The 15,909-nt window shown below is 29.1% G+C and overlaps 1 protein-coding gene across 3 annotated transcripts; it reads right to left on the reverse strand.

The window, feature by feature from the left end:
* Positions 1-792: 792 nt before the first annotated feature.
* Positions 793-6,149, reverse strand: LOC123227127 (protein ROOT HAIR DEFECTIVE 3 homolog 2-like). Of its 3 annotated transcripts, none has more exons than XM_044651813.1 (14): positions 5,799-6,145; positions 5,506-5,572; positions 5,298-5,400; positions 4,429-4,499; positions 3,980-4,055; positions 3,420-3,485; positions 3,285-3,332; positions 3,146-3,208; positions 2,994-3,050; positions 2,654-2,812; positions 2,498-2,566; positions 2,082-2,173; positions 1,430-1,508; positions 793-1,133 (listed from the first exon to the last, which is right to left on the reverse strand). In XM_044651813.1, exons 1-14 carry the CDS (start codon positions 5,947-5,949, stop codon positions 1,005-1,007), a joined length of 1,230 nt encoding a protein of 409 aa, XP_044507748.1. In that variant the 5' UTR covers positions 5,950-6,145; the 3' UTR covers positions 793-1,004. The 3 variants fall into 3 exon arrangements, with proteins under 3 accessions (XP_044507748.1, XP_044507749.1, XP_044507750.1); XM_044651814.1 differs by having other exon boundaries at positions 3,980-4,043; positions 5,799-6,139; XM_044651815.1 differs by lacking the exon at positions 1,430-1,508 and having other exon boundaries at positions 5,799-6,149.
* Positions 6,150-15,909: the final 9,760 nt, after the last annotated feature.

Raw genomic sequence — 15,909 nt, forward strand, 5'->3', positions numbered from 1 at the left:
ATTGAATTATAAGAACGCATGTGCGCATAATTTTTCTTGATTAGGTTAAAAAAATTTATTAAATTAAAGCACTAATTTAAGTGAAATGAGAAATATTAATTAATTATAAATTTTGATATATTTATATTTAATAAATAATATTAATTAAATTAAATAGAATTTTCCTATACACTAATTTGTGGGCCGTATTCCATTTTTATGGAAGAGAAGCTATCTGCCTGGTTGCAGTTCTACATTTTCTAAATTTTTCGTAAGAACTTATAAGAAAAGTCCTTTCAAATCTTATCCTATGTTTTTATTTATAGACCCCAAAATATTCTTTTCCCTTTGAAACTTTTATGCTCAGACAAACTTGAACAAAATCACACTTGAATCTAATTTTTTTTTATCTGAATTAGATGATAGGATTAGTTAATTGTTAAAAAATAATATATAATAAAATTTATATAATTTACTATTTATTATATAATTTAACTTATTTAATATTAAAATAAATTTAATTTGATAATATATATATTCAAATGTAATTTGGATTTAAGTTATCATAATAAATTTTAAAAAAATTAATTAATTTTTATGTTGATTGATTTTATATGAATCAAAATTAATTTGATTAGTAATTGATGATTTAACCAATCAAATCAATCGATCCGATGCAATTTTTAAAATGATGCTTGAATCCATCTGTCTGTAAATATGTTTTTCCTTTTACCATTAAGAATAAAAACATACCATAAAATCAATGTCGTCATCACCAGCAATGAGTTGGGCAGAGCAAGGAGAGCCTGGCCATAAGGAAGCAAAATTCTAGGGTTTTAAAATCAGACAATCATCCTGAAACATGTCGGTTTGTTTAAAAGAGTTGGTACGAGTACAAATATCTAACCCTACTCAATATTCGAAGAATTGCCAAATGCACAACAAAACAAGATTTGTACAGTCCAGCGGTGTACAGATCCGTGTACGCATCAAACTAACCTATTCAGATCACATAACTACGTACTTCAACCGATGAAATTAAGAACAAGTCCAGTTGCTGACACAGCTGCCGATGCAACCCCGGGTGCAATTGACCAGAAGTTGGCCGGAGGCGGAGGTGGAGTGGACCTATCGGGAACCCGTTTGTAAGCCTCCTACAGTATACAAAAGATCAAATGTGAGTGGTGCTAAATACAAGTATATAATTTTTATTCTTGTTGATAAAAACGATAGAAATTGTTGTTTTTTTAGTGTCTTCAACAATGTTCTCGGACTTGGTGAGGGATTAGTCAAGTTCAATGATCAAAACAATGAATTAGTTAAATAAATATAAAAAAATAATATTATAAACATTATTTATGACATACATTAAAACTAAGCAGAAAATAGCTAAGCCATTCACCGCTATTATCCAAATATGTCTTTGATAACATAAGTAGATCAAACTTACATCGAATGCTTTTGACAGCAAATATTCACGTTTTACAGTTCTCACATTTTCATCAAAGTAGACCGTCTCTTTGTCATACCTATGAAAAATTAAATAGTAAATTATCAAAGCTTCTAAATAAATTTGTACCAATGAAAATACTAAAAGATTATTGGTGTACAGTATCGACTACAAACTAGTCAAGCCAAGCTCAGCCCGTTTATTGTTGAGCCAAACTCGAGCAACTCAAGTATTATACTTGTGAAAGCTCGACTTCTTGTTTTTCAATCAGTGAGCTCATCAATTTATGGTTCGATTTGAGTATAATATCAATTAACTTTTAAAAGTTTAAACCTTATAATTACACCTCTAAAAACTTAATTTATCCCCTAAACTTTTATATCTTACTATATTAGAACAAAAATATCATCTAAACCCCAATAATTTTAAATTTTGCACATAAAATCCAATGTCAAAATTTGAACATAGAGTGTAATTGGTAAATTTATAAGTTACAAGTTTTAATTATAATCTCCCAAGCCAAACTTGAGTCAACAGCCCCTACCTCGAGCTCAAGTATTGCATAAACCTAATCAAGACCAACAATACTCCACTTGGCTCAATTATAGCCCTATGCGGACCCGAAAACATATCGAATAGAGTGTGAACTTACTCAGAAAGATATGGATAGAGAATGGCATTAAGCCTTTGTCCAAATCCCTGGACAGGACCCTCCTGAACAGCAGCCTCCAATGCCAACCAATTCTGCAACAATTTAACTAATTATCGGTTAAAAAAGAACACTCTAATCAAACAAGTAAAATTCCTGTAAGGGCTAAATTCGAATAGAGCCAAACTCTAGCTTGGGCCAACTTTTGTTTGCTCAGCTTCAAGGAATCAAACTCGAGCTTAGTCTCAAGCTTGACAAGCTCAACACAACCAAACTCTAGTTTGGCTCAACTTGAGCGAAGCCGAATTCAAGCTCGATTCGCATTTGACAGCTCCTTTAGTCAAAATAATGTCATTTTGACCAAACAACATCACCAACAATATTATAATTCTTGCAAGGCAGATGAATGTTCAAACAACCTCATCAGCAAACAAACGATGGAGCTTCTCATTGGCAATTTCTTCACACCGAACGGTTGCCACCATTACCTGATAAAGGTTAACACAAAAGTGCATCTATGGATATCAATGAGACTGAAAAGCAGCAGAGCATGTACGGAAACAAAATAACAAAACCTTATGAGCAGGAAGATCCAGATCCTTGTTTTCTTTTATATGTTTCCATATCTGCTGTGCACTAAAAGAAAATCCTGAGGCAGGAACAGCACCTCGTCCATCTCCAGCTAGTCCTCTCGGAGATATCAAATTGACAATCTGCTCTCTTAGTTCAGCAACCTATATATCATGTCAAAATCATAAGCCTGCAGATACCAACAGTGTGTATTTCACTGATTATATATGTAATTGTTGGTAGACAGAAAATGCTACAACAAACTGCAAACTCAATTGAACCACTAAAGGTTGTAATCCATTTAAATAGAGTTTTGATAAACTTCTTAATCTTATTAATGGCGACCTGCTCTTTAAACTGCTCCTCCTTCTCTTCATAGCTAGATAAAGCAGTGACCTCCACCTACATGCAAGTAAGAAATTAACAGAATCATAATATGAAGTAATTACAGAAAAAATAATCAGTCACAGAGCCAGAACTGGAGAACATTTACTCACATTAAAAAACTCACTCAGAGGAGTGTTTTTATGGGCCTCAGGTTTAGGAACTGCATCCCATACCTGTAGAAATCACCACCTATCAAAATGCTGACAAAATGATATAAACAAAAGAATGAGCAAACATAAGTATATGTACCTTCTCAATATCCTGTCTTAAATTCTTATCCAGTTTTGCAAGCGGCGTCTGCATGGAGAGTACATCAAGAAGTTATTGATTCAATGCAAAAAGAATGAATTGTAAAAGGAAATAATATAAAGTGCAAGTTCATACCTTAGTTTTATCACGTATAACAAACAGGAGGGTAGTTTTACGGGGGCTGAACAGTTTCATCATGGCCTACATAACACAGAAAAACACAAAATTATGTAAAGTACACATCTATACAAAGTGGGCACAGGGTGGGAGAGAATTAATACCAAATCCCCATCCCATTCTTTCAGGGGAGACATTTTCCCCTGCCCAATGCAAGGATAACAGGAAATCCTTATCTCCTATCGTTGGGGAAAATTTTCCTTCCCTTCCCCTCCTTGTTCTCACAAAGAAAACCATGGAATATGCAGTAGGTTTCAAGGCATATTTGCAATAATTCAAACTTTCAAAGTAATTTAGTATTTAAGAGTTTACAGGTTATGTAGGGGAAGGGATGAACAAAGAGGATAGGTCAAAGATATATTTATCCCTATTCTCAACTACAAGGATTTAACAGTCTCTCTCCTCGTCCTCATCCTCATTCCTATAGGAAAAGGGTGAGCTGGGAACCCAATTTGATGGGTAGAATTGTCATCACAAAAACAGACAGGTAGCCATTGATCATCAACTAGCTAGATTACCTGGAAAACAATTTTCAGAAGAGGCTTATTGGCAGCGTGCTCCCGACCGATATCATGGCACCAACTACACATGACATTAAACATCTTATTAACACTTCAAACTGATGTCTAAACTTTATGTGTGTCCATGAGTTTTCTGTACTTCAAATATATACATTTAATAAACTAAAGATACAGATCTAAATTTAGACAGTGTCAAATTCTGATTAAAGGCATCCTTGTAAAATGAAATTTGGTTAAGAAAAAGAGACTTACGTACAGGCAACAGAAATATGAAATGAAAATTTGCTGATCTTCCTGTTTTTTATCCTTGGAACAAAGAATTAAGATATAAATTGCCAAAAAGTTTCCTGCTCCTTCTAGGATTAAACAAAATAATACCAATTACATGTTTGTTTCTGCAATGCCAACTCATTTGCAGATCTAAATGAAACATTAAACAAACTCACATATTTATCAGTACAATATTTGCAGTTGCCAAAGCAAACAAGGCACTCTGTTTCTCAAAAGCAGTGTCATCCTGGAAAAAAAAAATTGGATATTGTTAGGAATCCGGTATCTCTACAAACAACTAATACCAAATTGTCAGAAGCCAAGCAAATAACAAGCAAACAAATTTTTAGAAGAAAAGATTAATAGCAGAGATAGGTCAGAATAGACAATGAATATGCAATAATTCAACCAGCTTTACAATGGAAGAGAGTGACTATTCCTTTACACACAAAACAGTAATAAAACAGAGAATGAACAATAAACAATTTCCCCTCCTTGGTCTGGCTTTCAATAGGCCAAAATCTCTCGCTAATTTGCCTAACTGTTTTAGTAGCTAGACTCGCTTCACTTCTACTAGCTTTCAAGAGGCCAATTCTCTCCCTCAATCAGCCAAAAGCTGCCCAAACAAAACCAAATTTTCTCTCTTTCCTTCCGCAATCTCTCTCTTATTCCTCCCAATTTTCAAGAGTTTAGAAAGGGATCCCAGAATTCAAACTTAGAACACAATGAATGAAAAACCACAGCTTGAAGACAGCAAGGAATTCTCTTTTGATTTGCCATTACAAATAGAAACTAATATATCACCATCTTATAAATTGTTATCCCACCTCAGCCCCTAATTTAGAGCAAGGAAATATCACAGAACTCAGTTACTAGAAATAGCTTAGGTTTCCACAAAAGCAACTTCCTCACAATCACAAACATTGTGTACCCTTTCGTTTCAGTGCTAATACACAAAATAAACTAAAACTCCACCACAGCAAAACATAATCCCATTTCCATTACAAATTGAATTTCAATAAAGATATCGAGACACAGATCATACCTCGCCTCTTTCACTCCCATCGGTGCCCTCTATATCCATGGCAATAGTGGAAGGCACAATGCCATCACACTTCCCTATCCAAATTCCACGAGTTGTCTGACTCCTGCACCCAAAATAAGAAAAAAAAATACTAACATTTCTAGTTTTGCCCGTCTTACATTAATTTGCAAAACAACATAACTTCAACGACTTTAATTAAAAAAACAACCTTCCTTCTGATGCATCCATCTCTTTAAACTCTGTACCAAGGAGATGATTCAATAGAGTACTTTTCCCTGTTCACCGTTAACAATTATAAAATAAAATAAAATAAAATACTAATCCCACATATTAAAGTACACGAAACCCAGAAAGAAACAGAACTTTTAAGTAGCACTGAAGGCCTTAAATTGATTTTAAAACAAAAATATAAAAAACCGCAAGAAAAAACCAAGTAAAGTCTGCATAATTTTGAAGTGATATACGACAAATTTAATAAGGTAATGAACTTTAGAAACATACCGCTGCTTTGTGGGCCTATCACAGCGACAATTTTGTAAGCAAGGCCACAATTGGGGAGCTTGGTGGGGCGGACGAATCGGTCTAGAACGGCGGCATTGAAGCTGCCGTTACCGCTGATGATTTGAACGGAGGAGAGCGAGACTTCGGCCATAAAAGAAATGAGTTTCTGGGTTTTTGCAAGAAAGAAATGGAGAGCACAGAATGAGAAGAACAACCAGAACTTGCAAGGTGACAACAGAGTAGATGAAGAAGCGGAAAGCGCAGAATTTAGATATTGTTGGTCTGGTACGGGATGAGTGACTTCCTCCACGACTGCAGTGTGCTGCTGCTATTTATAGCTTTGTTGGGGAGGGGGAGAGGAGAGTTCTGGAACTATCCAGTTGCGTTAAAAAATGGATTAGTATTGCATACGGGTCGACCCGATCCGATTCATTTATTAACTGCCATGTTGTGAGAGTTATTGGCAAACTGCCTTCCCAAAGGTATTTTTCTCCACCCAATACACAGAAACGAATGCATAGATTTTATCTCTTAAATGAAGGTCAGCATTTAAGTCAATGGAATCAAAGAAATAGATTGAGGTCAACATTTCACATCGTATTTAAAAAGATTTTTTCAAACATAAATACCAATTTATAAAATTTTATAAACATTGATCGTGACAGATTTGATTAGTTTTACCTACTAAAAATGGCCCAAAAAATGAAATAAATGCCCAAGGCTGTACGCTACGTGGAAGGCAATGAGCAAAAGGATTATTCTTGTCTTAATTTCAAATAAAAATAGGCCAACTCTCAAATGGTCCAAAAATGAAAAATGAGTATACTTGTCTTGGTTTTAAATAGAACTCTAACCTTAGCATTAAATTGAATTAGTTTATTATCCAAACATCAATTTTGTATTAAAAGATTTAAAATCGTTTGCCGAGCTCAGAATGTTTTGATTTTATTGGAACATATTTTTTTTTTTCAGCAACATCACAAGATCAAACCCACCTCTTTTTTTACTCCTTGTTTTCATAAGGGTTTCATATTCGAACCAAATCAAATTGGCTAGGTTTGATGCAATTCGAAGTCGTTTAATTTGAGTTTGAACTTAATTTTGAATTTAAAGATTCAACTCATTGTTAAAATTCAAACAAAACTCGAGTTAGAAAGTGTTCAATTTGAATTTGGTTCAAATTCATTATTTAAATTGATGATTCAAATTCGTGTCTCCATTTAACTAAAATTCATTATTCTAATTGATGGTTCAAATTCATAACTCGATTCGATTTAAATTCATAACTAAAATTGATAGTTTTGCTTATTATTTAAGTAAAACAATATTGTTTTGTTAATAAGTAATGAACCTGATCCACAAATCCTAAATATGAATTTGAACCATTAATTCAAACCAAACTAAGCTATGTATCCAAATTATCGATATAAATCATGAATTCAAATCGAATCAAATAAAATCATTTTTATTCAAGTCAAACTTGAGTCATACTTAATTTTGGGTCAATAAACTCAAATGAAATTATATTTTATTCAAATTGAACTCTAGTCAAGGGTATTTGATTGAGCTAAATTGAATAATTTATTATTTAAACCAAACTTTAATCTTTTAATTTTAGTTTAACAAACTCTAATCGATAATTCCATTAAAGAAGGTAACTCAATAATTTATATTCAATTATTTAATTAAACATTTTAAATTAATATTTTAAACTAAATTAATAAACAAAGGTATAATGATCATTATTCTGAGAAGAGGATACATTGGTTATTTTAGCTTTAAATTAACAAAATACATTAACAAAATTAGATGATAAATGACACATTAGATGATAAATAAACTTTTGAAATTTAATAGATAAGAGTTTGATAATACTTTTAAGGCGTGGATGAAAATACATCCTTTGGCCTAAAAACAAACTTATTTCCTATAATCAATTTGTAACGGGAAAGTCACTGTTACAAACTGTGAATTTTTGAATTAATACCTTTTTTTAATTTGCATCAAGGTGATAACAAGGAATCTTAATTTAAGTTAAACCACCTCCTAATCGAGTTTAAACCACTCACGTTAAGTAAGAGAAAACTTTAAATATAATAATTGACCCAACAACTATAGTTACGTATCATACAAAGAGATAAGATACATGTAAAAAAGGTCAAATAACTATTTCTCACCCAACGTTTAATGCAAACCTAATCTCTCATCCATTAACTATCAAAAATTCAAATTTTTACCCATAAACTGTTAAAATTAATAAAAATAATTAACTCAAAGGACAAAATCATTATTTAACAATTAATATATTAAAAATAATAAAATATTATGCGTTTTCCCTTAGGTTTAAAAAACTAATAATTTCTCTTTAAGATTAAACTTTAAAATCTTCATTTCCCCCTCAGGTTTTCTTTCTTTTTCCCTCCCCTTCTCTAGCACCATCCCTTGTGGAATTCTTTCTCCTCTCATTTCTTCCCCTTTTTCGGCTTCTCTCTTCCTTTTCTTCTCTTTTCGATGTTGAATATCGAAGAGATGAAGTCTTCTTCCAAAGATAAAGACGAGGCTTTGTCTCGTCCGTTGTCTAGGTTGCTTCATTCAGAGATTTCTTTGGTTGTTTCGTCGGTCTCTTCGATTTTCAATGTCGGAATGGAGAATAAAAGGGAGAGAAAAACCAAAAAGGGGGAGGGAGAGAGAATTTGACCAGTGATGGCACTGGAGAAGGGGAGGGAAAAAGAATGAAACCCTATAAAAAAAATATAAAATTTTAAAATTTAATCCTGAAAGAAATTATTAGTTTTCTAAACATAGGGAGGTAATAGATAATATTTTATTATTTTTAATATATATTATTAATTAAATGATGATTTTACTCTTAGAGTAAACTATTTCTATTAATTTTAATAGTTTATAAGTAACAATTTACATTTTCGATAATTAAAAGATGAAAGGTTAGGTTTGCATGAAACCTTGGATGAGAAATAATCATTGGGCTTATAAAAAAATGTGTATCCTAAGGTCTATCAAAAATTGGTAATCCCACTCTCCCCTTCACCCAGCCAAAGGTTGTCCAAACAAAAGCCAATTTTCTCTCTCTCCTTCGGTAATCCCACTCTTATTCCTCCCAATTTTAAAGAGGTCAGAAAGGGTTCCCAGAATTCAAACTTAGAAAGCGATGAATGAAGTATCACTGGTTGAAGATAACAAGGAATTCTCTTTAGATAGTGATGAATGAAAACCACTATAAAGACCCTGAGTAAATTCTTTAGACAAATTGCTAATAAAACAATATATATTAATAATAAATAATAATTTATATATTAATAATAATATATTATTATATAATTAAATAATTAAAAATTAAAAATAAAAATAAAATAATATTTAGTCGTAAAATAATATATTATTATCCCTATATAAATTAATATTCATTATTAATACATAATTTTATTCATAATTTAGTTATGGGTTAATTTATATTAACTTAAAATTTTAATAAATTACAAATATTAATATCTTTATAATGTCATCGCTAAAAAATAATTACCTCTTCTATTTCACGTGCATCAAAATTTTGTATATTTTAGTTAAAAATTGTGTCTCAATTTGAGTGACCATAACCAAATGTATATGAGTATGTGAGTGCTTGATTTATAACTCATTTAAGTCCATTAAATTTAGAATAGTGTTATATGTATAATTTTTATGCACAAATAATGACATGTCATTATATGATTAGATAATTGAAATTTAAATATAAAACAATCTCTAATCATATAGTGACAAATCATTATTTATATATAAAATTATATACATAATTTTATTATTAAATTTATTATATCTTTTGAAATAGTAATACAATATATCTAAACAGTGAGTATTTTAAAAGATACAAACAAATTAATGTATCATCATATAATTGAACGATCTAATTATTTATTTTATTTTTAATTAAAAATCATATAATCATTTAATAATATAATCTTTTTCTTTAATATTTTAAGGAAACATCCATTGAGAATTGGAAGTATATTCGCTAATGAAATATCCAAAATGGGCAACTAGAAGTATTCTACCTATGCTCGGTTTGGGTATAATCTATCGATGTCAATTCTTCATCAAAGCTCTTATTTTTCAATGGTATTTTTCCTTTTTTAACTTTTTTTAAATAATTTGTTTTTCTTATTTAATGATTTTTTCCCTCTAGAAACTCATGATCTTCTTTAATATCATATTTATTACTATTCGACCATATTCAAAATGAGTATTTTTATTTACGCCGAACTTAAATTACCATTATTTAGATTCAATAACTAAAACAAATTAGTAATCAAGTAAAAACTGATCATATCAAATAAGAGAACTTTGAATTTAATAATTGATCTCATAATTACTATACTAAATAAATCAAAAATTTGATCTTTTAATATCTTTAATAATTTTCAAACTCACGCTAAATTACTTGAATGCCCCCACCTTTACTAGCAAAGCTATCTGGGTCATGTTTATATTAATACTTCTTTCCACAAATGGGCTTCGCAACCTGATATGCAATGGGCTGCATTGTGCCATGTCCAACCTAAGTTCAAAGGTCCATTAGGCCCAATGGGAGGCTTCAGGCTTGGGTTCTGGAGAACATGATGCTCCATGATATATTCACCCAAAGGGGAAAATAAAGTTATACCATACTCAAAGAGTAAACTAGAATAGTACTAGAAGTCCTACTTTTTTAGGGCAAATCCTCATCGTTCATCTAAAATTATGTGTGTAGATCTTAACGGTTAGATCTATTTATAAACATGTATAAATAATTAGTATTCAGTTGAGACTAATATAATAGGGTTTTTTTTCCACTTCGTGCTTTTGACATGTCTACTTTGTATCTTATATTTGTACATAAAGCCAGCACAATTCAAATATGGTCATGTAATTAGCTTCAATCTTGCATCTTTTCACTAAGGTTGTATGTTTTGAGTAGGATCGTGATAATTAGTACTAAGACTACATATCATACTCTTGCACTTTAAATATGTGACATGTCTGCCTTCATGATGTCACCGTTAAACAATATTTACTTTAATTTTATATCAACTTATTATAAGAGTGGACTTAATGGAATAAACTCAATTCAAATTGAAATTTAGATTAATTTGAATGTGATATATTTGCTTATTTTTTTATTTCAAACCCAAAATAGACATAAGTTATCTTTCCGTAGACGTTTAACAGGTTGACGCACCATATTATATATTTATTTATTTATTTACTTCATGAGGCATGTTAGCCTGACCCAAACCCTAATATGTATAGTGGTGAAGACATTTCAATTTCACTAGTGTAGTGAAATTATATTTTCCCACTCAAGGCTTAATCTTAAAACATTTTTCTGTTATTAATTGACATAAATAACATTTTTTTACCTAAAAATTAAGTATAAATAACAATTTTTCATCCAAAATTAATTTTTCTTAATAAAATAACAGTATTAAGGGGGTAAAATTATCATTTCCTACTATTTTATTCTTCAAAATTATTATAAAACTCTATATAAACAAAAATAAAAAATAACTTTTTAAATATCCAAATGATTAAGAAACGACTTATTTTCTTTATTTCTTCTTATAGGTAGAAGTGCCCTTATTGTGCAATCGTATATTATGAAATAAATTATAATTTTTGAAATTATCAGAAATTTTTTTAAAATGTTCTAAGGGTTATTAGACATTTTTAAAAAGTCAAGAGGTTTTTTTGATATTTTTAAAATACCATTTTACCCTTTAATAGTTTAAAAATTAACAGTTATCTCTTTAAAGATTTGAATAAAATACAATAATATTTTTAGGAGTTAAATTGTTATACTTAAAATAATTAAATTTAATTAAAATTTATTCTTTTGTATTTTCAAAATTAATATATAATAAAATTATTATTTTATCTCTATATTATTAATTTTTTAATATAAATGTACTCGAGAAGAAAAAAAAGTGTTTTTCAAACCAAACTCTAAGTAGGAAAATGATATTTACTCTCGTCAGTGCAATTTCTGACCTCTAGGTCCTACAAGTATTTAATTGTGTACCAAAACTTCACTCAATCAAAAACAGTTACATCCAATTAATTGCCTCTAATAATGCAGATAAGAACACTGCTATGCATATGGCTTAGATTCGAATTTATAACTTAAATTAATTGCTTAAATATATTATTTAGATTCGTAGTTTCAATTTACGACTTATGAATAAAATAATATTATTTAATAATTATTTAACATAATTTAAATTGAGTTATGATTTAAATTTAAATTAAATTATGTTATTTATCTAGCTCATGAGTCAAACCAAATTGAACTTTTTATAGCTCGAGTTCAGTTTGATTTTAAAACAAATCGAACCTTTTAATTTGAACTTGGTTCAAATTCAAAATAAATGAATTTGAATCAAGTAGAATCGAGTTGAACTAGCTCGATTCAATTCTAACCCTAGGTGTGACCCACCACTCACTCTAATTATGAGTAATAAGTAATACTATGTATATCACTTTAAATACATAAGTAAGTATATATTTTTATGTATCATTATATGATTGAATATTATTTTATTATTAATTTAAAGTTATCTAATCACGTGATAACATATATTAAATATACACATATTTATGTATTTAAAATACGTATATATAATTTTACTGATGAATAATATGATATGTTTAATCTTACTAATGCATATAAATTAACATGATATGATGTAATTAAACGGGTTTTAAATAATTTATTCATATAAATATATAATATATAATTAAATAATTTTAAATTAAAAAATAATTTTTTTATAATATTTAGTTATATATAATCAAAAAATTAATAAAATTTATCTACACATGTGTCAGGACCCGTGATTGATTGCCCTCCTTTCCCAGTCATACCGATTTTGAACTTTGTACAACTTCTTCATGTCCTAGCTGGCAGACTAAAATTCTAAAAGTGTTAAAAAAGTTTGCTGACGTGGCATGCAGGCTTTAAATGTCCTCCTTCAAAGGACGAAATTGACACCTGCTAAAGGACAAAACTGTCCTCCTGATCGTGAATCTAAAATTTGGGGTTACTTTTCTATTTTCTAAACTTTAGGGCTTATCAGATTTTTAATAAATATTATCATTATTATAATTTATATTTTCTGACATTTGTAAATTATATTAGTAGTAGCATGAGATTGTGTGACTAACCCAAATGATTAGCGTGTCCTTAGAATCTTAATCATGTTATTTAGTCTTTTGTTGAAGATTTTTCTTTATAATTATCATATTTTTCCTTCCCCCCAATATTATATAATTAACATGATTTTTTTTATTTTCAAAATTTTATTTTCAAAATTTTATTTCAAACAATAAAAAAAAATTAAAAAATCATTATAATGTTTTTTAATAAATTTATAAATTAACAATAATATTTTATTATATAATTAAATATAAAATTTTAATTTCAAATATTAATATCATTTTGATGTCATTGTTAAAACATAATTTTACTCTAAATTAGTTATGGGTTAAGTTATATTGACTTAAAATTTTAATAAATTACAAATATTAATTTCTTTATAATGCCATTGTTAAAAAATAATTACCTCTTCTCTCTGATTGTAGAATTTTTGTAGATTTATGTTAAAAATTATGTCTCGATTTAAGTGACTACAACCAAATGTATACGACTATATGAGTACTAGATTTATAACTTATTTGAGTGTATTAAATTTAGAGTAATGCTCTGTATATAACTTTTATATACAAATAATGATATGTTATTATATGATTAGATTATTAAAATTTAAAGATAAAATAATATCTAATCATATAGTGATACATTATTATTTATATATAAAGTTGTGTATATAATTTTATTATTAAATTTATTATATATATCTAAATAGTAAGTATTTTAATATATACAAATAAATTGACGTATCATTATATGATTAAACAGTCTAATTATTTATTTTATTTTTAATTAAAAATTATATAATCATATAATTATATAATCAATTTGTTTGTATTCGTAAATACCTAAACATTTGCACATAAATTATTATTGCATCAAAAACACATAATAAAGGCTTGATTACAATGTGGTATTATACAAATAAATTTACAAATGTTTCAAGTTAGAAGTATAAAAATTCTATATTGACATATCAATTCGGCTTGACTTGATTCAATTTGAGTTTGACTCATGATTCGAATCGAGTCATATTAAATAACAAACAAAACGACATTGTTTTTCTTATTATTTAGATAAAATAATACTATTTTTATCAGTGGACCACAAAGGAAAGCCATAAATTTAAATCAGAAATTTAAATTATAAATTTGAATCAATCTTTGAACTTATGGATTAAATTGAACTTAAATTACTCTTAACTTTAACTTAACAAACTTGAGTTTAATCATTTTTTATTCAAATCAAACTAAAGTTAAAGACTACTTAAATTCAATTCGATCTATATCTACCCTTAAAAAATATAAATTTGTTGATGACACATTAGATTTAAGTTGGTTCAATTTGAATTTAAATTAGGATTTCCTTAAGGCTAATCCCATTTGAACCTATCTTTTATATATATATATATAACTCAATATTAGGGCTGGACTTGAACTGAGTCAACTCAAGTTTGAGTTCGAGTTTGACTCGAATAAATCCAAAATGAGTCAGCCCTAATAGAGTTCGGTCGAGCTCGAGCTAATCGTCAGATTTTTTAATTAAAAATTTTGATATAAAACGATATCGTTTTGACTAATATGTATTAAAACGATATCATTTTAATAACAAAAAATGAGTCGAATAGAATTCGAGCTTGATTTTTATGAGCTTGATGAACTCGAACTCGAATTCAAACTCAACTATATATGAATCGAACCGAACCCTACTCAATATAATAATAATACAAAAGAGAACAGAGTATGATGATTGGAGAAGAAACCAAGTCTTGTTGAGGCATTTGAAAGAACTCATCTTCACAATTCTCTTTGTATTCCTGCAAACACCCTATCTTTTTTTCTCCCAACCCCCAACCGATCTTCCTCTTCTCTCTCTTTCTCTCTGTAAAAAATTTTTTGGGGCTCGTAGAAATGTCAGTCTTGAATGGATTTGCTTGGCCTTTTCTTTATCATGATGCCCTCTCTCTCTCTCTCTCTCTCTCTCACTGTAGATTTCCTTTGCCCGATCACAAAGTGTGGCTTGAATGAGTGGCTTTGGATTTGAAACATCTTTCACCTTTATCATTAAGATTATTTATTTATTTGTAAGTTGTGTGTTCATGAGTTCATCTCTTCACACATGAAAATGATTGTCAATTTTAAGGATACCCACCAACCAAACAACAAGAAAAGATGAAGTTGGTCAGCATCTATCTTCTCCTGGGCTATATGCATTAATGGGGTGGAGTTTATCCAAGTTGGCTCTATTTAAATTAATTATTCAATCCGAATAAGTTATTTTTTAGTTAGAGATTCAATTTAGTGATTCAGATCGAGATTAAAGGTAGATATAAATTGAACTAAACTTAAATATATTTGACTCAATTTCGATTCGAATAAAAAATTAGACAACGTGAGTTTGTTGAACCAAAGTTAAAGATAGTTTGAATTTGAGTCGATCTCTAAGTTTAAAGTTTGACTTAAGTTTATAACTTAAGTTTGTAGTTTAAATTTATTATTTATTAATAAAATAACGTTGTTTTGATAATAATTTGACTTGAATTGAGTCCTAAGTCTAGCTCAAACTGAATTTAGTTATCAATTGACTTGTAAATCAGACCAAACTAAACTCTTTTTAGCTTGAGTTTAACTTAGTTTGAAAAACAAAACAACCCTCTTAACTTGAGCTTGACTCGAGTTTTATCTAGCTAAATTCAAACTCAGTTGAATCAAGTTAAATCAACTTTCAAGACTGAACCAGTTCAATTTAAGTCAAACTTTAATCAAGATCAACCCATTTGTCTATTCGATAACATTATTCATCTCTCCGATAATATTTTTTGGTTCTCTAACAATATTATTCACTTATCAATTCTCTCTATTGATATTATACGTTAGTTAAGATAAGTTCGACCTTAAATTAAATATTATG

Source organism: Mangifera indica, chromosome 10, assembly GCF_011075055.1.
Source record: "Mangifera indica cultivar Alphonso chromosome 10, CATAS_Mindica_2.1, whole genome shotgun sequence".
In the NCBI taxonomy this organism is placed as follows: Eukaryota; Viridiplantae; Streptophyta; class Magnoliopsida; order Sapindales; family Anacardiaceae; genus Mangifera; species Mangifera indica.